The sequence below is a fragment of the Pseudophryne corroboree genome, chromosome 2, assembly GCF_028390025.1.
Source record: "Pseudophryne corroboree isolate aPseCor3 chromosome 2, aPseCor3.hap2, whole genome shotgun sequence".
Taxonomy (NCBI): domain Eukaryota; kingdom Metazoa; phylum Chordata; class Amphibia; order Anura; family Myobatrachidae; genus Pseudophryne; species Pseudophryne corroboree.
The window spans coordinates 909,034,851-909,051,575 of NC_086445.1; the positions used below are offsets into that span (position 1 = coordinate 909,034,851).

At 50.1% G+C, this 16,725-nt stretch overlaps 1 protein-coding gene across 2 annotated transcripts in view; it reads right to left on the bottom strand.

Moving 5' to 3' along the window:
* The window catches only part of LOC135050013 (TLC domain-containing protein 2-like), a 266,506-nt gene extending 250,122 nt beyond the window's left edge, over positions 1-16,384 (bottom strand). For both annotated transcript variants that reach the window (XM_063956097.1, XM_063956096.1), the window contains exons 1-2: positions 15,682-16,384; positions 14,831-14,913 (exon numbers count right to left, since the gene is read on the bottom strand). In XM_063956097.1, coding sequence (XP_063812167.1) covers positions 14,831-14,913; positions 15,682-15,866 — 268 coding nt within the window. In that variant the 5' untranslated portion in view covers positions 15,867-16,384. The remainder of the gene's footprint in view (positions 1-14,830; positions 14,914-15,681) is intronic.
* Between the last annotated feature and the right edge of the window lie 341 nt (positions 16,385-16,725).

Here is a 16,725-nt window from a genome sequence, read left to right on the forward strand (position 1 = left end):
CCAGCCGCAGAATGCGCCTGCTGAATTGTGCTACAAATCCAGCGAGCAATAGTCTGCTTAGAAGCAGGAGCACCCAGCTTGTTGGGTGCATACAGGATAAATAGCGAGTCAGTTTTCCTGACTCCAGCCGTCCTGGAAACATAAATTTTCAAGGCCCTGACTACGTCCAGCAACTTGGAATCCTCCAAGTCCCTAGTAGCCGCAGGCACCACAATAGGTTGGTTCAAATGAAAAGCTGATACCACCTTAGGGAGAAACTGAGGACGAGTCCTCAATTCTGCCCTATCCATATGGAAAATCAGATAAGCGCTTTTACATGTCAAAGCCGCCAATTCTGACACACGCCTGGCCGAAGCCAAGGCCAATAACATGACCACTTTCCACGTGAGATATTTTAGATCCACGGTTTTAAGTGGCTCAAACCAATGTGATTTTAAGAAAATCAACACCACGTTGAGATCCCAAGGTGCCACTGGAGGCACAAACGGGGGCTGAATATGCAGCACTCCCTTCACAAACGTCTGAACTTCAGGCAATGAAGCCAGTTCTTTCTGGAAGAAAATCGACAGAGCCGAGATCTGTACCTTAATGGAGCCTAATTTCAGGCCCATAGTCACTCCTGCTTGTAGGAAATGCAGAAATCAACCTAGTTGAAATTCCTCTGTTGGGGCCTTTTTGGCCTCACACCAAGCAACATATTTCCGCCATATGCGGTGATAATGCTGTACAGTCACATCTTTCCTGGCTTTAATCAGCGTAGGAATGACTTCCTCCGAAATGCCCTTTTCCTTCAGGATCCGGCGTTCAACCGCCATGCCGTCAAACGCAGCCGCGGTAAGTCTTGGAACAGACAGGGCCCCTGCTGCAGCAGGTCCCGTCTGAGCGGCAGAGGCCATGGGTCCTCTGAGATCATCTCTTGAAGTTCCGGGTACCACGCTCGTCTTGGCCAATCCAGAACCACGAGTATTGTTCTTACTCCTCGTTTTCTTATTATTCTCAGTACCCTTGGTATGAGAGGCAGAGGAGGGAACACATAAACTGACTGGTACACCCACGGTGTCACCAGAGCGTCCACAGCTATCGCCTGAGGGTCCCTTGACCTGGCGCAATATCTCTCTAGTTTTTTGTTTAGGCGGGACGCCATCATGTCCACTTGTGGACGTTCCCATCGATTTACAATCAGCGTGAAGACTTCTGGATGAAGTCCCCACTCTCCCGGGTGGAGGTCGTGCCTGCTGAGAAAGTCTGCTTCCCAGTTGTCCACTCCCGGAATGAACACTGCTGACAGTGCTAGTACGTGATTTTCCGCCCATCGGAGAATCCTTGTGGCTTCTGCCATTGCCATCCTGCTTCTTGTGCCGCCCTGTCGATTTACATGGGCGACTGCCGTGATGTTGTCTGACTGGATCAGTACCGGCTGGTTTTGAAGCAGAGGTCTTGCCTGACTTAGGGCGTTGTAAATGGCCCTTAGTTCCAGAATATTTATGTGTAGGGAGGTCTCCTGACTCGACCATAGTCCTTGGAAGTTTCTTCCCTGTGTGACTGCCCCCCAGCCCCGAAGGCTGGCATCCGTGGTCACCAGGACCCAGTCCTGTATGCCGAATCTGCGGCCCTCTAGAAGATGGGCACTCTGCAGCCACCACAGCAGAGACACCCTGGTTCTTGGAGACAGGGTTATCAGGCGATGCATCTGAAGATGCGATCCGGACCACTGGTCCAACAGGTCCCACTGAAAGATTCTGGCATGGAACCTGCCGAAAGGAATTGCTTCGTAAGAAGCCACCATCTTTCCCAGGACCCGCGTGCAGTGATGCACCGATACCTGTTTCGGTTTCAGGAGGTCTCTGACTAGAGATGACAGCTCCTTGGCTTTCTCCTCCGGGAGAAACACTTTTTTCTGGACTGTGTCCAGGATCATACCCAGGAACAGTAGACGTGTCGTCGGAACCAGCTGTGATTTTGGAATATTCAGAATCCAACCGTGCTGGTGTAGCACCTCCTGAGATAGTGCTACTCCCACCAACAACTGCTCCTTGGACCTCGCCTTTATTAGGAGATCGTCCAAGTACGGGATAATTAAAACTCCCTTTCTTCGAAGGAGTATCATCATTTCCGCCATAACTTTGGTAAACACCCTCGGTGCCGTGGAGAGTCCAAACGGCAGCGTCTGGAATTGGTAATGGCAATCCTGTACCACAAATCTGAGGTACTCCTGGTGAGGATAGTAAATGGGGACATGCAGGTAAGCATCCTTGATGTCCAGGGATACCATGTAATCCCCCTCGTCCAGGCTTGCAATAACCGCCCTGAGCGATTCCATCTTGAACTTGAATTTTTTTTTATGTATGTGTTCAAGGATTTCAAATTTAAAATGGGTCTCACCGAACCGTCTGGTTTCGGTACCACAAACAGTGTGGGATAGTAACCCCGTCCTTGTTGAAGTAGGGGCACCTTGACTATCACCTGCTGGGAATACAGCTTGTGAATTGCCTCTAGCACAGCCTCCCTGCCTGAGGGAGTTGTCGGCAAGGCAGATTTTAGGAACCGGTGGGGTGGAGACGCCTCGAATTCCAGTTTGTACCCTTGAGATACTATTTGCAGGATCCAGGGATCCACCTGTGAGCGAGCCCACTGATCGCTGAAATTTTTGAGGCGGCCCCCCACCGTACCTGGCTCCGCCTGTGGAGCCCCACCGTCATGCGGCGGACTTGGAAGAAGCGGGGGAGGACTTTTGCTCCTGGGAACCTGCTGTTTGTTGCAGCCTTTTTCCCCTACCTCTGCCTCTGGACAGAAAGGACCCGCCTTTTCCACGCCTGTTTTTCGGAGTCCGAAAGGACTGTACCTGATAAAACGGCGCCTTTTTAGGCTGTGAGGGAACATGGGGTAAAAATGCTGACTTCCCAGCAGTAGCTGTGGAAACTAGGTCCGAGAGACCATCCCCGAATAACTCCTCACCCTTATAAGGCAAAACTTCCATGTGCCTTTTTGAATGTGCATCCCCTGTCCACTGGCGAGTCCATAAGCCTCTCCTAGCAGAAATGCACAGTGCACTTATTTTAGATGCCAGCCGGCAGATCTCCCTCTGTGCATCTCTCATGTATAAGACTGAGTCTTTTATATGCTCTATGGTTAGCAGAATAGTGTCCCTGTCTAGGGTGTCAATATTTTCTGACAGGGAATCTGACCACGCAGCGGCAGCACTGCACATTCATGCTGACGCAATAGCAGGTCTATGTATAATGCCCGAGTGTGTATATACAGACTTCAGGATAGCCTCCTGCTTTCTATCAGCAGGTTCCTTGAGGGAGGCCGTATCCGGAGACGGTAGTGCCACCTTTTTAGACAAACGTGTGAGCGCTTTATCCACCCTAGGTGGTGTCTCCCAACGTGACCTATCCTCTGGCGGGAAAGGGAACGCCATTAGTAACTTCTTAGAGATTACCAATCTTTTATCAGGGAAAGCCCACGCTTCTTCACACACTTCATTTAATTCTTCTGATGGGGGAAAGACTACGGGTAGTTTTTTCTCCCCAAACATAATACCCTTTTTAGTGGTACCTGGGTTTATATCAGAAATTTGTAACACCTCTTTCATTGCTTCAATCATGCAACGAATGGCCTTAGTGGACATTAGACTAGACTCATCGTCGTCGACACTGGTGTCAGTATCCGTGTCGACATCCGCGTCTGCCATCTGAGGTAGCGGGCGTTTTAGAGCCCCCGAAGGCCCTTGAGACACCTGGACAGGCACGAGCTGAGAAGCCGGCTGTCCCGCATTTGGCATGTCGTCAAATGTTTTGTGTAAGGAGTCGACGCGTGCACGCAATTCCTTCCATAAGTCCATCCACTCAGGTGTCTGCCCCGCAGGGGGTGACATCCCTTCTATATGCATCTGCTCCGCCTCCACATCATTATCCTCATCAAACATGTCGACACAGCCGTACCGACACACCGCACACACACAGGGAATGCTCTAACAGAGGACAGGACCCACAAAAGCCCTTTGGGGAGACAGAGTGAGAGTATGCCAGCACACACCAGAGCGCTATATAATGCAGGGACTAACTGAATTATGTCCCCTATAGCTGCTGTTATATATACTGCGCCTAAATTTAGTGCCCCCCCTCTCTTTTTTACCCTTTTCTGTAGTGTAGACTGCAGGGGAGAGCCAGGGAGCTTCCTTCCAGCGGAGCTGTGAGGGAGAAATGGCGCCAGTGTGCTGAAGGAGATAGCTCCGCCCCTTTTTCGCTGACTATTCTCCCGCTTTTTTATGGATTCTGGCAGGGGTAATTATCACCTATATAGCCTCTGGGGCTATATATTGTGGTATTTTTGCCAGCCAAGGTCTTTTTATTGCTGCTCAGGGCGCCCACCCCTAGCGCCCTGCACCCTCAGTGACCGGAGTGTGAAGTGTGTATGAGGAGCAATGGCGCACAGCTGCAGTGCTGATCGCTACCTTGGTGAAGACTGATGTCTTCTGCCGACGATTTTCCGGACCTCTTCTTACTTCTGGCTCTGTAAGGGGGACGGCGGCGCGGCTCCGGGACCGAACACCAAGGCCAGTTCCATGCGGTCGGTCCCTCTGGAGCTAATGGTGTCCAGTAGCCTAAGAAGCCCAAGCTATCTGCAAGCAGGTAGGTTCGCTTCTTCTCCCCTTAGTCCCTCGCTGCAGTGAGCCTGTTGCCAGCAGGTCTCACTGTAAAATAAAAAACCTAAATATATACTTTCTTTCTAGAAGCTCAGGAGAGCCCCTAGTGTGCATCCAACCTCGGCCGGGCACAAAATCTAACTGAGGCTTGGAGGAGGGTCATAGTGGGAGGAGCCAGTGCACACCAGGTGACCTAAAAGCTTTCTTTAGTTGTGCCCAGTCTCCTGCGGAGCCGCTATTCCCCATGGTCCTTTCGGAGTTCCCAGCATCCACTAGGACGTCAGAGAAATAAAGGGAACACTTAAACAACACAATGTAACTCTAAGTCAATCACACTTCTGTGAAATCAAACTGTCCACTTAGGAAGCAACACTGATTGACAATCAATTTCACATGCTGTTGTGCAAATGGAATAGACAACAGGTGGAAATTATAGGCAATTAGCAAGACACCCCCAATAAAGGAGTTGTTCTGCAGGTGGTGACCACAGACCACTTCTCAGCTCCTATGCTTTCTGGCTGATGTTTTGGTCACTTTTGAAAGCTGGCGGTGTTTTCACTTTAGTGGTAGCGTGAGACGGAGTCTACAACCCACACAAGTGGCTCAGGTAGTGCAGCTCATCCAGGATGGCACATCAATGCGAGCTGTGGCAAGAAGGTTTGCTGTGTCTGTCAGCGTAGTGTCCAGAGCATGGAGGCGCTACCAGGAGACAGGCCAGTACATCAGGAGATGTGGAGGAGGCCGTAGGAGGGCAACAACCCAGCAGCAGGACCGCTACCTCCGCCTTTGTGCAGGAGGAGGAGGAGCACTGCCAGAGCCCTGCAAAATGACCTCCAGCAAGCCACAAATGTGCATGTGTCTACTCAAACGATCAGAAACAGACTCCATGAGGGTGGTATGAGGGCCCGATGTCCACAGGTGGGGGTTGTGCTTACAGCCCAACACCGTGCAGGACGTTTGGCATTTGCCAGAGAACACCAAGATTGGCATATTCGCCACTGGCGCCCTGTGCTCTTCACAGACGAAAGCAGGTTCTCACTGAGCACGTGACAGACGTGACAGAGTCTGGAGACGCCAAGGAGAACGTTTTGCTGCCTGCAACATCCTCCAGCATGACCGGTTTGGCAGTGGGTCAGTAATGGTGTGGGGTGGCATTTCTTTGGGGGGCCGCACAGCCCTCCATGTGCTCGCCAGAGGTAGCATGACTGCCATTAGGTACCGAGATGAGATCCTCAGACCCCTTGTGAAACCATATGCTGGTGCGGTTGGCCCTGGGTTCCTCCTAATGCAAGACAATGCTAGACCTCATGTGGCTGGAGTGTGTGTCAGCAGTTCCTGCAAGACGAAGGCATTGATGCTATGGACTGGCCCGCCCGTTCCCCAGACCTGAATCCAATTGAGCACATCAGGGACATCATGTCTCGCTCCATCCACCAACGCCACGTTGCACCACAGACTGTCCAGGAGTTGGAGGATGCTTTAATCCAGGTCTGGGAGAAGATCCCTCAGGAGACCATCCGCCACCTCATCAGGATCATGCCCAAGCGTTGTAGGGAGGTCATACAGGCACGTGGAGGCCACACACACTACTGAGCCTCATTTTGACTTGTTTTAAGGACATTACATCAAAGTTGGATCAGCCTATAGTGTGTTTTTCCACTTTAATTTTGAGTGTGACTCCAAATCCAGACCTCCATGGGTTAATAAATTTGATTTCCATTGATAATTTGTGTGTCATTTTGTTGTCAGCACATTCAACTATATAAAGAACAAAGTATTTAATAAGAATATTTCATTCATTCAGATCTAGGATGTGTTATTTTAGTGTTCCCTTTATTTTTTTGAGCAGTGTATATGAATATCTATACACACAATATATAAATGTATTTAGAGAACTGAGAGAGATTCATAAATATACACATTCATTATATTCATGAGAGACATTTAATGTGATACAGATGCTGGGAATATGAGGTGAGGAGAGTGGGATGTGGGCCGTTTCTGCTAGAGTACTGGCCCGTATGATCTCCTCAGCACTGCATGTGATGATGCAACGCTACTGAAGAGCTGGCCTATCTGGTCTGCGCTTGTGCTATACAATTATCAGGAGTCCTTCTTTTTGGAATTTCAAAAATAAGATTTTACTTACCGATAAATCTATTTCTCGTAGTCCATAGTGGATGCTGGGACTCCGTCAGGACCATGGGGATTAGCGGCTCCGCAGGAGACAGGGCACAAAAATAAAAGCTTTAGGACTAGGTGGTGTGCACTGGCTCCTCCCCCTATGACCCTCCTCCAAGCCTCAGTTAGGATACTGTGCCCGGACGAGCGTACACAATAAGGAAGGATTTTGAATCCCGGGTAAGACTCATACCAGCCACACCAATCACACCGTACAACCTGTGATCTGAACCCAGTTAACAGTATGACAAACGTAGGAGCCTCTGAACAGACGGCTCACAACAATAACAACCCGATTTTTTTGTAACAATAACTATGTACAAGTATTGCAGACAATCCGCACTTGGGATGGGCGCCCAGCATCCACTACGGACTACGAGAAATAGATTTATCGGTAAGTAAAATCTTATTTTCTCCGACGTCCTAGTGGATGCTGGGACTCCGTCAGGACCATGGGGATTATACCAAAGCTCCCAAACGGGCGGGAGAGTGCGGATGACTCTGCAGCACCGAATGAGAGAACTCCAGGTCCTCTTTAGCCAGGGTATCAAATTTGTAGAATTTTACAAACGTGTTCTCCCCCGACCACGTAGCTGCTCGGCAGAGTTGTAATGCCGAGACCCCTCGGGCAGCCGCCCAAGATGAGCCCACCTTCCTTGTGGAATGGGCCTTGATAGATTTAGGCTGTGGCAGGCCTGCCACAGAATGTGCAAGTTGAATTGTGCTACAAATCCAACGAGCAATCGTCTGCTTAGAAGCAGGAGCACCCAGCTTGTTGGGTGCATACAGTATAAACAGCGAGTCAGATTTTCTGACTCCAGCCGTCCTTGAAATATATATTTTCAATGCCCTGACAACGTCCAGCAACTTGGAATCCTCCAAATCGCTAGTAGCCGCAGGCACCACAATAGGCTGGTTCAGGTGAAACGCTGAAACCACCTTAGGCAGAAACTGAGGACGCGTCCGCAGTTCTGCCCTGTCCGAATGGAAAATCAGATATGGGCTTTTATACGATAAAGCCGCCAATTCTGACACTCTCCTGGCTGAAGCCAGGGCCAATAGCATGGTTACTTTCCATGTAAGATATTTCAAATCCACCGATTTGAGTGGCTCAAACCAATGGGATTTGAGAAAATCCAAAACTACATTAAGATCCCACGGAGCCACTGGGGGCACAACCGGGGGCTGTATATGTAGTACTCCTTTTACAAAAGTCTGGACTTCAGGAACTGAAGCCAATTCTTTCTGGAAGAAAATCGACAGGGCCGAAATTTGAACCTTAATGGACCCTAATTTGAGGCCCATAGACAATCCTGTTTGCAGGAAATGTAGGAATCGACCCAGTTGAAATTCCTCCGTCGGGGCCTTCCTGGCCTCACACCACGCAACATATTTTCTCCAAATGCGGTGATAATGTTGTGCAGTCACCTCCTTCCTGGCTTTTACCAGGGTAGGGATGACCTCTTCCGGAATGCCTTTTTCCCTTAGAATTCGGCGTTCAACCGCCATGCCGTCAAACGCAGCCGCGGTAAGTCTTGGAATAGACACGGTCCCTGCTGAAGCAGGTCCCGTCTTAGAGGTAGAGGCCACGGATCTTCCGTGAGCATCTCCTTAAGTTCCGGGTACCAAGTTCTTCTTGGCCAATCCGGAGCCACGAGTATCGTTCTTACTCCCCTTTGCCGTATAATTCTCAGTACTTTTGGTATGAGAGGCAGAGGAGGAAACACATACACTGACTGGAACACCCACGGTGTTACCAGAGCGTCCACAGCTATTGCCTGAGGGTCTCTTGACCTGGCGCAATACCTGTCCAGTTTTTTGTTGAGGCGGGACGCCATCATATCCACCTTTGGTTTTTCCCAACGGTTCACAATCATGTGGAAGACTTCTGGATGAAGTCCCCACTCTCCCGGGTGTAGATCGTGTCTGCTGAGGAAGTCCGCTTCCCAGTTGTCCACTCCCGGAATGAACACTGCTGACAGTGCTATCACATGATCTTCCGCCCAGCGAAGAATCCTTGCAGCTTCTGCCATTGCCCTCCTGCTTCTTGTGCCGCCCTGTCTGTTTACGTGGGCGACTGCCGTGATGTTGTCCGACTGGATCAACACCGGCTGACCCTGAAGCAGGGGTTTTGCCAGGCTTAGAGCATTGTAAATCGCTCTTAGCTCCAGTATATTTATGTGAAGAGACATCTCCAGGCTTGACCACACTCCCTGGAAGTTTCTTCCCTGTGTGACCGCTCCCCAGCCTCTCAGACTGGCATCCGTGGTCACCAGGACCCAGTCCTGTATGCCGAATCTGCGGCCCTCTAACAGATGAGCACTCTGCAACCACCACAGAAGAGACACCCTTGTCCGTGGAGACAAAGTTATCCGCTGATGCATCTGCAGATGCGATCCGGACCATTTGTCCAGCAGATCCCACTGAAAAGTTCGTGCGTGGAATCTGCCGAATGGAATCGCTTCGTAAGAAGCCACCATTTTTCCCAGGACTCTTGTGCATTGATGCACAGACACTTTTCCTGGTTTTAGGAGGTTCCTGACAAGTTCGGATAACTCCCTGGCTTTCTCCTCCGGAAGAAACACCTTTTTCTGAACCGTGTCCAGAATCATTCCCAGGAACAGCAGACGTGTCGTCTGGGTCAATTGAGATTTTGGAAAATTCAGAATCCACCCGTGCTGTTGTAGCACTACTAGGGTTAGTGCTACTACGTCCTCCAGCTGTTCTCTGGACCTTGCCCTTATCAGGAGATCGTCCAAGTAAGGGATAATTAATACGCCTTTTCTTCGCAGAAGAAACATCATTTCGGCCATTACCTTGGTAAAGACCCGAGGTGCCGTGGACAATCCAAACGGCAGCGTCTGAAACTGATAATGACAGTTTTGCACCACGAACCTGAGGTACCCTTGATGTGAAGGGCAAATTGGGACATGCAGGTAAGCATCCTTGATGTCCAGGGACACCATAAAGTCCCCTTCTTCCAGATTCGCTATCACTGCTCTGAGTGACTCCATCTTGAACTTGAATTTTTGTATGTACAGGTTCAAAGATTTCAGATTTAGAATAGGTCTTACCGAGCCGTCCGGCTTCGGTACCACAAATAGTGTGGAATAATACCCCTTTCCCTGTTGTAGGAGGGGTACCTTGACTATCACCTGCTGAGAATACAGCTTGTGAATGGCTTCCAATACCGTCGCCCTGTCTGAGGGAGACGTTGGCAGAGCAGACTTTAGGAACCGGCGAGGGGGAGACTTCTCGAATTCCAACCTGTAACCCTGAGATACTACCTGCAGGATCCAGGGGTCCACCTGTGAGTGAGCCCACTGTGCGCTGAAATTCTTGAGTCGACCCCCCACCGCCCCTGAGTCCGCTTGTAAAGCCCCAACGTCATGCTGAGGGCTTTGCAGAAGCCGGGGAGGGCTTCTGCTCCTGGGAGGGAGCTGCTTGGTGCACTCTCTTACCCTTTCCTTTGCCTCGGGGCAGATATGACTGTCCTTTTGCCCGCTTGTTCTTATAGGAACGAAAGGACTGCGGCTGAAAAGACGGTGTCTTTTTCTGTTGGGAGGGGACCTGAGGTAAAAAGGTGGATTTCCCGGCTGTTGCCGTGGCCACCAAATCCGATAGACCGACCCCAAATAATTCCTCCCCTTTATACGGCAATACTTCCATATGCCGTTTGGAATCCGCATCACCTGACCACTGTCGCGTCCATAAACTTCTTCTGGCAGATATGGACATCGCACTTACTCTCGATGCCAGAGTGCAAATATCCCTCTGAGCATCTCGCATATAAAGAAAAGCATCCTTTAATTGCTCTATAGTCAATAAAATACTGTCCCTATCCAGGGTATCAATATTTTCAGTCAGGGAATCCGACCAAACCACCCCAGCACTGCACATCCATGCTGAGGCGATGGCTGGTCGCAGTATAACACCAGTATGAGTGTATATACTTTTCAGGGTAGTTTCCAGCCTCCTATCAGCTGGATCCTTGAGGGCGGCCGTTTCAGGAGACGGTAACGCCACTTGTTTTGATAAGCGTGTGAGTGCCTTATCCACCCTAGGGGGTGTTTCCCAGCGCGCCCTAACCTCTGGCGGGAAAGGATATAATGCCAATAACTTCTTTGAAATTAGCAGTTTTCTATCGGGGTTAACCCACGCTTCATCACACACTTCATTCAATTCCTCTGATTCAGGAAAAACTACAGGTAGTTTTTTCAGACCCCACATAATACCCCTTTTTGCGGTACTTGCAGTATCAGAGATATGCAAAGCCTCCTTCATTGCCGTGATCATATAACGTGTGGCCCTACTGGAAAATACGTTTGTTTCTTCACCGTCGACACTAGATTCGGTGTCCGTGTCTGGGTCTGTGTCGACCGACTGAGGTAAAGGGCGTTTTACAGCCCCTGACGGTGTCTGAGACGCCTGGACAGGTACTAACTGGTTTGCCGGCCGTCTCATGTCGTCAACTGATTTTTGTAACGTGCTGACATTATCACGTAATTCCATAAACAAAGCCAACCATTCCGGTGTCGACTCCCTAGGGGGTGACATCACCATTACCGGCAATTGCTCCGCCTCCACACCAACATCGTCCTCATACATGTCGACACACACGTACCGACACACAGCAGACACACAGGGAATGCTCTTATCGAAGACAGGACCCCACTAGCCCTTTGGGGAGACAGAGGGAGAGTTTGCCAGCACACACCCAAGCGCTATAAATATATAGGAACAACCCTACAGAAGTGTTGTTTCCTTTATAGCAGCTTAATATATCAATATCGCCAAAAAAGTGCCCCCCCTCTCTGTTTTTTTACCCTGTTTCTGTAGTGCAGTGCAGGGGAGAGTCCTGGGAGCCTTCCTCGCAGCGGAGCTGTGCAGGAAAATGGCGCTGTGTGCTGAGGAGATAGGCCCCGCCCCCTATTTCGGCGGGCTCTTCTCCCGGTGTTTGTGAGACCTGGCAGGGGTTAAATACATCCATATAGCCCCAGGGGCTATATGTGATGTATTTTTAGCCAGAACAAGGTATTATCATTGCTGCCCAGGGCGCCCCCCCCAGCGCCCTGCACCCTCAGTGACCGCTGGTGTGAAGTGTGCTGACAACAATGGCGCACAGCTGCAGTGCTGTGCGCTACCTCATGAAGACTGAAAAGTCTTCTGCCGCCGGTTTCTGGACCTCTTCACTTTTCGGCATCTGCAAGGGGGTCGGCGGCGCGGCTCCGGGACCGGACTCCATGGCTGGGCCTGTGTTCGATCCCTCTGGAGCTAATGGTGTCCAGTAGCCTAAGAAGCCAATCCATCCTGCACGCAGGTGAGTTCACTTCTTCTCCCCTAAGTCCCTCGTTGCAGTGAGCCTGTTGCCAGCAGGACTCACTGAAAATAAAAAACCTAATAACTTTTTCTAAGCAGCTCTTTAGGAGAGCCACCTAGATTGCACCCTGCTCGGACGGGCACAAAAACCTAACTGGGGCTTGGAGGAGGGTCATAGGGGGAGGAGCCAGTGCACACCACCTAGTCCTAAAGCTTTTATTTTTGTGCCCTGTCTCCTGCGGAGCCGCTAATCCCCATGGTCCTGACGGAGTCCCAGCATCCACTAGGACGTCAGAGAAAATAAGATTGCCGGGGACTTTGCAGGGACAGCGCATTACTACAAATGCTGTTCCAAAGTAGTTTTTTGTTACATAGCTGGGGAAAAGTCAGGTAACAACGCAAATGATTGCGAAGATATTGGTCAATAATATTCAAGCCAATATCGTATTTGTTGTTAACTAGACCCCCTTAAAGTGTCAATTACTAATTGAACAGGAAAAACCTGTGGCTAATTGAATTCAGGCCTTAGAACTCAACCAGACTTCCTCCAACTAGCAACTCTGATGCTGCTAGGCAACAGTGAATGCAATCATCATGCCAAAGTGCAATCTTCATGTTCCATTCCCTGACAGACCAAGACATCTATTAAACACTTGTATTCAAATCAGAGCACCGCTTCTGATCCTTGGAGACTGACTTTGGGTACCACTAATTTCTGATTACATAATACAGTTTATTTACAAATCAGAACAGTTGTTGTTTTGTTCTACAAACAGAAACAGTTTTTCCCATGACAAAGGGTAGGGAGAAGATGTCACGAGGAAGAACAGAGAGCCTATATAATGGGACAGGGCTAGACATGGGAGGAGGGTTGAAAGTGAATAAAAATCTGTATATATGTTTGTATAGCAAAACACAGGACAGTGTCACAAATCACGTGACACATTTTTAAAGTTGTCCTTAAAGTGACCTGCCTTGTGACTGTATTCTAGTGCATCTACGTTTTCTTTCATAAAAGTTCTCCCTATGCTCAGAGGGGTTACGGTCGTTAGGTCGACATGTACTTGGTTGATATTAGTTTTTCACATTTTTTTTCATACTTAACGATCCACGTGGACTACAATTGGAACGGTAATCTGACCTTGCATGCGAGGGGACACGGTGCACTAATTTGGGTTCTCCGTCACTTTACGGAGAAAACTACACCAAAAACAGTCAAAAATCTAATGTTGACCTTTTGACCTAGTACATGTCGACCTAATGACCATGTTGACCTATTGTCCCTGTCGACCTAATGCATGTCGACCTAATGACTGTCGACCTACGTTGTGTCTATCCAACGACCCATACCCGCTCAGAGTAGCAGTAAAACTTTTATTTAGACTTTCAGAAAACATAAACCTTAAGCCGGCTACACACTAGACAACATTTTAAGTTAATTTTACCTGATAATGACAAATTCTTAAAATTTGTTCAGGGTGTATGCACTATATTGCTAGCGATGTCCTCTGTCTGTACATGCAACTCAATTTCGAAAATGTCGCTAACGATTAGGAGCAAATCGTGCAGTACGTACCCTACCAACGACATGTTAAATTAAGCTGAAACCCAACAATTTGCTAGTCTCAAACCACTCAAGTACAGTATATCGCTTGGCTGTTTGTAAAATCGCTCAGTGTGTACGCACAAAGGGGGTAATTCAGATATGATCGTAGATGTGCTAAATTTAGCACATCTGCGATCATTTACTCAGACATGCGGGGAGGCGCGTAGCACAGGGATAGTCCACCCCGCATGTCAGGCCTCACCCCCCCCCCCCCCCCCCCCCCCTCCCCTCCTTGCACAGGTACAAAAGCATTGCACGGTGACGATGCTTTTGCACCTGGCGAGTGGCTTCCTGCCAGCGCAGCTCCTGCCCGCTGGCAGGCCGCTACCCGCCGCGTCCCATCGGTTGCGAGTGACGTCACGCAGCCGCTGGGGCCCGACTACTCAACGGTCCAGACAGGCCTGCGCTGTCTGGACAGCACCCTGCCATCGGCATTCTAACACCGTTGGCACACCCCCTCACGCCCCGTGACCGCCTCTGCCTGTCGATCAGGCAGAGGCGATCGCAGCCCAGAGATGCTTTTAGCATCTCACTAGGCTCCCGGGGGTGCGCATGCGCACTCCACAAAAAAATTCAGACTGCGATCGCTGCCGAAATCCAGTCTGCATTAGCCCCAATACTGTTTGTCCATATGTTCCAGGGAAATCAGTATGTTATACTGATGGCGGGGATGCCGATCATCAGCATACCAACAGCGGCATCCCGGCCACCAGGATGCCAGCAGCGGGGCAAGCGCTGCTTAGTAAGCCCCTTGCGGGCACGGTGGCTCACTGCACTTGCCACAGGTTATATTCTCCCTCTATGCATGTCGTGGACACTCATAGAGGGAGAAAAGCCTGTGGCGCAGGATTTGTACCGCTGTATGGGATCCCGGCGTCGGCATTGTGATTGTCGGGATCCCATGCGGCAGTTTCTTCATTGCTTCCCTTTCCAAGGACATTAAGGGAAATTGTGAGTGACACCGTATCATTTGCATGTCATCTAGTGTGTAACAGGCATTAGTGTAAATGTAAGAAACTGGTTGTCTTTAATGCATGGTAATAAATGCAAAAACAAAGCAATACAAAATATCTGACCTATCGAGACAGCAATGAGGCAATGGGAAAAGCTGGAATGTGTGGAAATCAGATCTTCTGCCATCTCCGGATGCAAGTAAAATCTAAACAAAAAGAGGAGATATTTTCAAGTACACAACAAAATGACGTCAATCGGCATTCCCAAAGCTCACTGCTCCATGGCTTCCTGTGCCAATGCAAGTAGGTTCCAAAGGTTCCTTTGCCAGGACAGTCCAGTGCTCAACGGGCCAATGCATCTGCATGCCCAATACCACTGAGCCAAGCCAGTATTATATTTAATGCCCATTGTGACACACTAGCCATATACCCAACACTTTTTGAGTATGAGGAGCCCTATGCCCATCCCTACTGAGGTGCATGAGCTTTGTGCCCATTGCTTCATGAGATAGGTATCCCTGTGCTCACCAGCTAAATCAGAAAAACCCTGTTTCCAGCACCCACAGAGGCAGGGAAACCCCGTGCCAAGCACTTATTTAGACCAGGGGAGCAATATGCCCAGCACCCATTGAGACCAGGATAAACCTGTACCCAACACCCACTTTTGCAGGGGAGCACTGTGAACAACATCCATCGAGGTGTGGGAGTCCTATGCCAAATATCCAGAGGAATGTACAGTATGCCCAATACCCACTGAGGAATAGGTGGCCTTTACACAACACCCACTGAGGACCAGGTGCCACATGTGCCCAGTGCTCATTGATTCTAAGGAAGCCTTGTGCATGATGCCACTACAGCAGGGTCTGCCCCTGCTCCATGCCACCCACAAAAGCATTAATAACATCAAGCTCCCAGATATCAACTAGTTGAAGAAATGCTCCCTGCAGCTGGCACACCCAGTGCCCATCTCTCACCCCAGCAATGCCCAGCTCCCGGTGAGCAGGCTGTGGATAAACGACGTCCAGATGTTCCTCCATTTCCAGGGGTTACGGAGTGCGGAGCTCGGTGCGGGGATCAGTCTCTGCAGCTCCCCGTTCAGGAGACGGAAGCAGGCGAAGGAGACTCCGGTGATTAGAACCCCGGGGTCCAGCAGCTCCATGGGAAGCAGGAGGAGGGCGCTGGAGGAGAAGCCCCGGGGATGTCAGAGAGCAGCGCCCGGTACACGGGAAGGGCAGGGTGTGGATGTGCACAGCAGCCGCTCCCTCACGCCGGCGCAGGGGGCTCCCTCTCTACACACAGCGCGGTCACTGACTCCTCCACGTTCTCTTTCCGAACCTCGTTGTATAACTTTCCTGACTGAACCAGCAACAAACACCCCGGTCCGCGCCCAGTGATTGGCCGTGCCTCTCGCACCCCCTCCCCTCTTCTCATCCCCATGGTGACCCCTCCCGGACTGGGAGCGCGCCTATGCAGGATCTCTCACTTCGAGCATTGCACTCTTCCATCATACTATAACCGGCTTTATTATCTCTGCCCCCCTATTGACACATGTCGTGGTGTTATCTCGGCCGAGTTATTATAATGCGCACACAGTACAGATCGGCGATAAGATAGCACATAGGAGCATCTTGTATAACGTGGGGAACTCGTTACACAATGCGTGGTCACGTGGCGGGAGCGCGCCAATCCCGCTCCCTGTTTCGTAACGTTATATACGGGGAGCGCGTGAGGCGACACTTGTGTGTCATTACTACAAATATGCACAATGCACATGGTGTCTCACTTGTGTGGGGAGGACACTGCACTTGTGGTTGTAGTTCCCTGACTGACTGTTCATCACATAGCTGTTATTTCTTTGTACAAACACCAGCAAATCAGGTCTGTCCCAACATCCATGCACCACGTTTTCCTGTCCTGGGATACCCTGTGTGCTGCCACAGCCCTGGAAAACATGTACAATAACACACTGGCTAACAGTTTACAATAATTGCCAGGGACACTTTGCTTGCCCTTAGGTG